This window comes from Tripterygium wilfordii, chromosome 13, assembly GCF_013401445.1.
Source record: "Tripterygium wilfordii isolate XIE 37 chromosome 13, ASM1340144v1, whole genome shotgun sequence".
In the NCBI taxonomy this organism is placed as follows: domain Eukaryota; kingdom Viridiplantae; phylum Streptophyta; class Magnoliopsida; order Celastrales; family Celastraceae; genus Tripterygium; species Tripterygium wilfordii.
In genome coordinates, this window is record NC_052244.1 from 5,860,504 (window position 1) to 5,869,745 (window position 9,242).

The 9,242-nt window shown below is 35.3% G+C and overlaps 1 protein-coding gene across 1 annotated transcript; it reads left to right on the forward strand.

Moving 5' to 3' along the window:
- Positions 1-5,779: 5,779 nt before the first annotated feature.
- On the forward strand, positions 5,780-7,299 carry LOC120012484. The gene is made up of 2 exons (XM_038863906.1): positions 5,780-6,800; positions 6,920-7,299. Exons 1-2 carry the CDS (start codon positions 5,780-5,782, stop codon positions 7,297-7,299), a joined length of 1,401 nt encoding a protein of 466 aa, XP_038719834.1.
- Positions 7,300-9,242: the final 1,943 nt, after the last annotated feature.

Below are 9,242 nucleotides of genomic sequence, written 5' to 3' on the forward strand. Positions count from 1 at the left end.
TCATTGTATTAAGATAGGTAAATTGGACGGTTGATGTTAAAGGACAAAAGTTTGAGAGATAAGAACGATATTGATTTACACTCTATCTACCACTCTTCTCTCCTCATTTCTTCTTTTCTACCTTGACCCCGTTTGGCAAAACTTATTTGTTGTCAAAATAAACTAATTTATAAGTTGTGAAAAATAAGCTAACTTATAAGCTGTGAAATAAGTTGTTAGGTGTTTGTCGAAACTTATAGCATAAACTAGCTTATAAGCTCTAAAAAATTCTATGTAAGTTTAATTTAAAAGATAAAATAAAAAAGTTTATAGCATTATATATAATATTATCTAAATAAAAAAGAAGAAACAAGAAAAAATGAAAAAAAACAAACATAAGCTTTAATAGGGTTTTTTTTTTTTTTTTTTAGCTCACTAGAGCTTATAAGTTAATTTATGTTGAATGTTTGGCAAAGCTTATTTTGAAACTTATAAACTAGCTTATAAGAGCAACTCCAATCCAAAACATCATTTTGGGGGACACCCTCTTCCTCATTTTAATAAAAAATATATTTTAGGGAATCCTTATTTTAACATCACTCCAACCACATCTCCAATTCTAATATTACATCAAATATTTTATTATTTTTCAACATAACTACCTTCAACTATCTTCCACTTTAAGTTATTATTACAATTACAAAAACAAATGATATTACTTTAATATTAATAATATAGTAATTTAATATTAATTATAAAATAATATTAATAAATATATATCTTAAATGAAGATTTTTTAATATTATTTTTTTAAAAAAATATTATAAAAAATAAATATTTCGTCTACCACATTCTAGTTCAACTACCACTCAATTATCATTATTATAAATAAGATGTTTATATTGTAAATATTACCCTATTAAAGTCTTTTGCTTTTAATTATTTTTATTAGATTAGATCAACCTAAAAATAGAATAAATAAGAAAACAATCAACATAAATTGTTTATAGCCACAAATTCGTTCTTAACTACACTACCAGACACATTTCATGGTCTTCAATCAATTGCGTCTAGCCACAGTTCCTCTCTCCACTACAAGATCAACTCCAATACACTATTCTCTTCTTTATATGTATTTGGATTGCAAGTAAAGGCTAAATTATGACTGGATCACTCTGCCGTTTTCATCGCTCAACCGTCCGTTGCCGTTGCACAACCACCAAGTCCACCTGTCACAATTGTCAGAATATCCCACATCGGGTAATAACCCAAGCAAAGTGCTGTATATATTGGACAAGCCTTCCTCCCCTTAATAGGCCTTTTAGGGGGAGGGCCAAAGGGCCCAACTTGTTTTCATGGTAGCGGAGCAGGCCGGTGTGTACTTGTCCTCGATAAGAAGTCCACTCGTTGGGCCTTGGGCAGAGATACCAAGCCCACGAGTGCGGGGGGTGTTGGACAAAGTCTCACATCGGTTAAATGATGCAAGGATAACTTGCATATAAGTTGGGCTCTCTCCTCCCTTCAATAAGGCCTTTTGGGGGGAGAACATGGGAGGCCCAAATTATTTTATGGTATCGAAGCAGGTGTGGGCTCTATAACGACTCTCCTCCACGTGTTGGGCCTTGGGCAAAGATACCCAGTCCAAACGTGGGTGGAGTGTCAGAATATCCCACATCGGATAATAACCCAAGCAAAGTGTTGTATATATGGGACAAGCCTTCCTCCCCTTACTAGGCCTTTTAGGGGGAGGGCCAAAGGGCCCAACTTGTTGACATGGAATGAAATAATTTGGGCCTCCCATGTTCTCCCCCCAAAAGGCCTTATTGAAGGGAGGAGAGAACCCAACTTATATGCAAGTTATCCTTGCATCATTTAACCGATGTGGGACTTTGTCCAACAACAACCATTTTTCAGCCCTCCCATAATACCATCTTTACCCAGATACCAAAGCCACCAGACAAGGCAAAGCACAATCAACATGTCCGTTGCCAGAGGGTTCGAGCGAAGTGTGTAGAGAGGAAAGAGAAGATGAGGGGAGGAAGGAAAGAGAAAACAATAAAATAATGGTTTTGAGGGAGGGTTTTTTGGAAAAGTAGCATATTTGAAAACCAATTTTTGAAAACTATCCCACTTTTGTCAAAACTTGAAATCTAACCCTTTTTTGCATTTTTCTGACTCAAATACCCTTATCACATACCACAATACACAGAAATACCCCTCACATACCACAGTACACTTGGATCTCTAAAACCCATCGAAAAAAACCCAAAACCCAACTTACGAAACTCCATTCGTCACATTTGTAGGTTGTTCTTTGCCGCACCAAGTTTGCAGGTGTTTTTTCACGAGGTTTCTGGTCGAGCTGACTTTCCTTGGGCACTTCAAAGACTTTGTGGGCATTCCCATATCTGTCGTCATTCTTCTTCTATATCGGCATTATAACCCGAAGTGAGTGCCTATTAAATTCGCATTGTAGATGGGTTTGGTTTAGGACACTCTTATCTTGCGTTGAATATTAGACACAACATATTCAGTTGATTCAGTTAATGTTATTATTCTGGTATTTACTGATATATATTCGAGTAGTTGTGGATAACTGTTCGAGTATTTCTTTAATCTGTTCGAGTAGTTTTGGATATTTGTTCGAGTATTGTTCAACATCTGCTCGAGTAGTTTTGGATAACTATTCAAGTATTTCTTTAATCTGTTCGATTAGTTCTGGATATTTGTTTTAGTATTTTTCAACATCTATTCGAGGAGTTTTGGATATCCGATCAAGTATTTCTTAAATCTGTTCGAGTAGTTTTGGATATCTATTCGAGTATTTTTCGTTATCTGTTGGAGTATTTTTCAATATCTGTTCGAGTATTTTTTTTGATATCTGCTCGAGTATTTTTCGATATCTGTTCTAGTCATTTTTCAATATCTGCTTGAGTCTTATCGATATCTGTTCTAGTCATTTTTAATTCATCGAATGGTAAATGAAATATTTGATAAAATGGACATGAAATGATATAAACTCTAACGTGCCCATGTACGGATTACATCGTTTATGGCATTCATTGTAGTTTCAACATGGGTTGCAAGGTCCAAAAGGGACTCTTGTAGTCGATAAACATTTTGGCCGCGAGAGTTACCCCAGGCATTGTCACTAATGCTGATCAATGCATCCTTGGCTGAACGGAGCACGTCCATGTAGGACTGGTTACGTTCATATTCGATCTGAAGGTTCCTTTCGGCTTCCTTCAGTAGTTCTTTCAACCCTTCAATGGAGTTCTGAGGGTTTTCTCCATATAACTCCTCAAATACAGTGAATATTTTGACGATACAGTGAATATTTCAACGATATAACTCCTCGTTGTTCCTGGAAGTGGAGCCGTGCTCTTGGATCCCTGTCTTCTTTGAAGAAGACGGGTCTTCAGTCTTTGCTCTCTTCGGAGGAATGGGGTTTTCCTCCTCATTTATTGCTCTCTTTACAGGAGTTGAATCAGAAGAACTCATTTTAGTTAGAGATAGGTGATCTTTGATCTTTGAAGAGGATAAAGGATGGCCTTACTATTTCTTCCTATCTCCTATTTAAAGATGAAGGAACCACATTCAAAGAAGTGGGTAGTTATTTTCAAAGAACGTGGGGAAGCTAGACGGTTACTCCTTTTCGAGGAGTAACCGTGTCGTGTCTCTTAAAATTATCGGAATTGAATTTTAACTTAAATGATATGTCTTCGAGTATTTGAACACATGTGATCAAGTATTTTATGATATTTGTTCGAGTATTTGCACACATGTGCTTGAGTATTTGACCACATGTGTTGGATGATATCTGTTCAAGTATTTGATGATATATGTTCGAGTATTTGATGATATACGTTCGAGTATTTTATGATATACGTTCGAGTATTTGATGATATCTGTTTGAGTATTTTATGATATATGTTCGAGTATTTGGTGATATATGTTCAAGTATTTGGTGATATATGTTCGAGTTTTTCTTGATATATGTTCGAGTATTTATTGAGATATGTTCGAGTATCTTTTGAGATATGTTCAAGTATCTTTTGATATATGTTCGAGTATTCGTGTAATTGTAAATACTATAACATATATTAACTGAATCAAATTATGTACCGAGCAAACAAATTTTATTAATAAAAATTATTTTACAATCTAACTCCATATATTCAAAATTTCACTTATTTTATCTAAAACCTTCTTGATCAAAACAGATAGATCAAGTAGGGAGTCCTAGAGTGTATGTGTGTCCTGCTCCATGGCTCGCTTCTCAGCTAGCTCATGGAGTTGGGCTAATGAACTCCCAGTGGATTGCAGAGCTTTAGTAAGCTCTGCAACTTTAGCTTTGTGATCTTCAAGGTCTTCATATAGCTCGTCGAGTTCCTTCTTCAAGATCTTCACATAACCTCAAGAGCTTGTCATATTATAGAAAAATGAGATAATTCTTTTGGGTTGATCCTTATCTTCTCATAGATTGTGCTATATATATATATGGAATAATCCTAAGTATTAACTCCATTGTATTTAATTATTCTCAGGAATCGAAACGTCATAATTAATATTAAACATTAAAAGTCTCCCAAGCGTTTTGAAAAGATAAATATCCAATTCAATAAACATAGAAAATCGGAAAAGGTTCAACTAATCACTATTAAAGATAGGGGTAATCACTTGTATCCAGATAAGAGTATTTAAATATATCTTTTCGAGTTGTTGATTAAATCTGGTCGGGTATTTGATGACATCTGTTCGAGTTTTTTATTATATATGTTCGAGTGTTTGATTATTTTTGTTCAAGTACCTGATGTCCTGTGTACGTGTATTTGATACCATATGTTCAAGTAATTTATAATATATGTTCGAGTATTTGATGCCATATGTTCGAATGTTTGATTATATATGTTAGAGTATTTGATGCCATATGTTCGAGTGTTTTATTATATATGTTTGAGTATTTTATGCTACATGTTTGAGTGTTTGATTATATATGTTCGAGTATTGTAAAGTTCTTACAATTTTCTTTTACAGGGAATGGGCGTGGTTGACATTGTTGTTATATACGGCGGGATATGAGAATTTTCGGGAGGAATTTACAAATTCATTGGTGGTACTGGGAAAGGTTTTGTAGTGAATGAGTCAATTTCCTATGAGGATTTTTAGGAGAAGATATACAAGATTACAGGAATTGATCGAACTTCTATATGTAACCGTTGGTTGTTAGCAATGATGATGAATTGCAATTCTTCATAAGGCAGAACGATGATGCACGACGACCTGACACTGCACGAAAACCGGGTACCCCACTATGTATAACAGTCAGACCAAAAGAGCATCAACAGTTTCCTTCACAAGATGCGAGTTATGTTCCTGAAACTCAACCTTGTGTTGGACGTGGCAGATTTCGTATTGATGATTTTCCTAGTTTAACCCAATTCGAAGAAGATTTTGATGATGTAGTAGATGGCCAGGGTAGAGAAGATAATATTAATGATGATTACGATGATGACATTCCATTATATGGTGTCGATGCAGGTGATGAAGTACACCCACACACTTCTAATACTCATAATTATGTTGTTGATGATGTTGCTGCAGTTAATCATCCCAATGCGTAGACGGGTGAGAACATTCAGGTTGGGCAATATAGTGGAAGAAATACTATTGACCTCAACAACGAATCATCCGATACGTTTGACGTGGGGGTATTTTTACAAACAAGAAAGAGTTACATAAGCATATATCCCTCTATGCTATTAAGAAGAACTTTCAATTTCGGGTGGCTAGGTCGACAATGTCATTGCTTGTGGTCGAGTGTATTGCAAGTGGATGCCAGTGGCATACGAGAGGGATAAAGCAAAAAGAAACTGAACTTTTTCTTGTGAAAAAATTCATTGATACTCACACATGTTCGTTGGAATTTGTGAATCATGGGCACAAGCAAGCATTAGGAAGGGTGATTGGTGATTGCATCAAGGCCATATATGAAGGTGTTGGGTGTGTTTACCGACCAAAGGACATAATGCAAGATATGAGAAGAGAATATGGAGTTAATATTACCTATGATAAGGCATGGAGGGCTAGAGAATGTGCTCTTGATTCTTTTCATGGTTCACCAGAAGAATCATTTGCTTACTTACCTCATTATTATGCTGTATTGGAGATTAATAACCCTGGTACAGTTACTCATATTGAGTCTGATGATGAAAATAAATTCAAGTATTTTTTCATGGCTATTGGTGCAAGCTTACATGGGTTTCAGAGTTCTATGCACCCTGTTATCGTCATTGATAGCACCCATCTTAAGGGTAAGTATTTGGGTACACTTTTTGTAGCAACTGCTTTGGACGGAAATGAGCAAATTTATCCGGTTGCTTTTGGCATTGTCAATTATGAGAATAATGCATCTTGGCAATGGTTTTTTGAAAAATTACGGGATGTCATTGCAATTGAAGATTTCTCACGGTTATGTATAATTTCAGACAGAAATCCTAGCATTGATAGGGCAGTTTCACTTGTATCGCCTGGTTCATTTCATGGTGCATGTATCGTCCATATCCAATGGAACATGAAGGCGCAAGGGTTCAACGAATCTATCATTCTTATATATCTTAAAGCTACTAAGGTATATCGAATATCTGAGTTCGAGCATTTAATGAATCAGTTGCGTAATGTCGACGGAGGTAGACCTTATGCTTATTTAGTTGAAGCTGGTTTCCACAGGTGGTCTAGAGCACTGTCTTCTGGTAAGAGATATAGTATCATCACAACGAATATTACGGAGTGCTTGAATGCTATACTACGAGATGTTCGAAGTTTGCCGATTACAATACTAGTTGAACAATTGCGTGCCAAACTTCAGGAATGGTTCAGTGATCGTTGTAATACCGCAGCATCTGTCACGTCTTACCTATGTTGCGAATGTGATAAGAAGTTAGAAAGAGAAGCAATAGGTTGCAGCGACTAAATGTTCAACCAATAAGCCATAATAAGTACTATGTACGAGATGGTGATCAAGATGGACAGGTCGATCTGCAAAACAAGACCTGTTCATGCCAGGTGTTTGATCTTGACCAACTTCCATGTGTACATGCATTGGCTGCATGTCGAGTTCGGAACATATCTTTTAATTCGATGTGTTCTCTGTACTATACGAACAAGGCCATAATGTTAGCTTACGTTGAACCTACATACCCAGTAACTATTGAGGATCAGCGCAAAGTTAGCGAGGACAACGTATTGCTCCCGCCTGCGACTAGACGTCAAGGGAGAGGCCAAGGCAACGAAGGATCCCATCATCTAGTGAAACTATAGCAGTCAGGATATGTTCCCGGTGTCGACAGCGAGGTCATAATGGTCAAACATGCAAAGAGTCAATCGCATTGAACCCAACATCCTAGATGTATAACATGGTTTGTATATTAAATCATTAATGTTATGAGTTTTTCTAAATTCAGTGTTTAGGACATTAATTGAACCTTCGATGTGTTGTATTAATCGAACAATTAAATGTATTACTCGAACAGTCACAGGTTATTAAACCACCAATTGCTCGAACATACACACCAATTACTCGAACATGTGACACGAATTACTCGAATAGGCTCAACAAATACTCGAACAACATATATTCACTTACTCGAACCAACACACCAATTACTTGATCATATAATCGGTTACTCGAACATGTGAATGTTGTATTGCTCGATCAAATAAGCTAATTACTCGAACAAATATACCTTATATTACTCGAACAAATATTTGTATTACATGGAGTTATATACAATTTACTAGAACAAAAATAAGTATTTACAAAAATATGTTAAAAATGTTGTCCGTATGACTCGATTGCGAATTTCCTCCTGTAAAACATCATGTGTTTCTGATTAATAAGTTTTATTGGCATTCCCGCACTTAATACCTCTATAAATTTTATTGTGAACATCCCACAATCTCCTCTGTAAAAAATAAGATAGCATATATGTTAAAAATATAGAAAAATTAACTCTCATAAAAAATTTATCTAGCACTGGAAACATTTACCCGATCTCTTGCTGAGGAACATCTTGCAATCTATGAACAAGCCATGGGGCGACTTCTGCATCAATCCCACCCAACCAAAGGATGTAGGGCAACATAGTCCTCAAGGGTTTCATATGATTATTGCAATCCTCCTTACTGGTGATTGAAATTTTGGGATCATATACATTGATCCATTTGTTGGCAACTTCTACCTCAATTGCAACCCAATGGATATTTCTCCAATTCATGGGAAAGTAAATGTAATCTACACCATTCAATGGTATGGACCCTTGAGGGTTTTTTCCAGAAATATAGTGCTCAAAGATTTCACGTTTGTCCCATTCGCCAACATTATGAGGATTTTTAATGAAATCATTAAAGTGAGATTCAACTGATACCTGTAAAATGTACTATATTATTTTTTCTAAAATACTCGAACATGTTACTTAAATACTCGATCATTAAATAATTAACATACTCAAACATGTAAACTAACATACTCGAGCACACCATAATGTAAATACTCGCACTTACTACTAAATTACTCGAACATGTGAACTAAAAATACTCGAACACACTATAATGTAAATACTCGCACTTATTACTAAATTAGTCGAACATATGAACTAAAATACTCGAACATCTAACTATAAATACTCGACTATCAATTTAAATTACTCAAACATCTGACTAAAATACTCGAACATCTAACTATAAATAGTCGACCATAAAATTAAATTATTCGAAATCTGAGCAAAATACTTGAACATCTAACTATAAATACTCGACCATCAAATTAAATTACTCGAAATCTGACCAAAATACTCGAACATCTAACTATAAATACTCGACCATCAAATTAAATTACTCGAAATCTGACTAAAATACTCGAACATCTAATTAAATTACTCGAACATCTGACTAAAATACTCAAACATATAACTATAAATACTTGACCATCAAATTCAACTACTCGAACATCTAACTAACATACTTGAACAGACATATAAATACTTACAGTGAATATAGTGTCCAACAGCCTTCTTATTGAATATGGTAGGGTATTGCTTGATCCTCTTCATGAGGAGGTACATTGCCACGTCCATATGCTATAAAATAAAATATAACTATAAGTAACTAATAGGAATAAAAATTTTATTTAATATGGTTATATATATGTTACCTGGTCAGTCAACCAGTAATCCTTTGTCATGGCGTTGAGAAACCAACTTTTG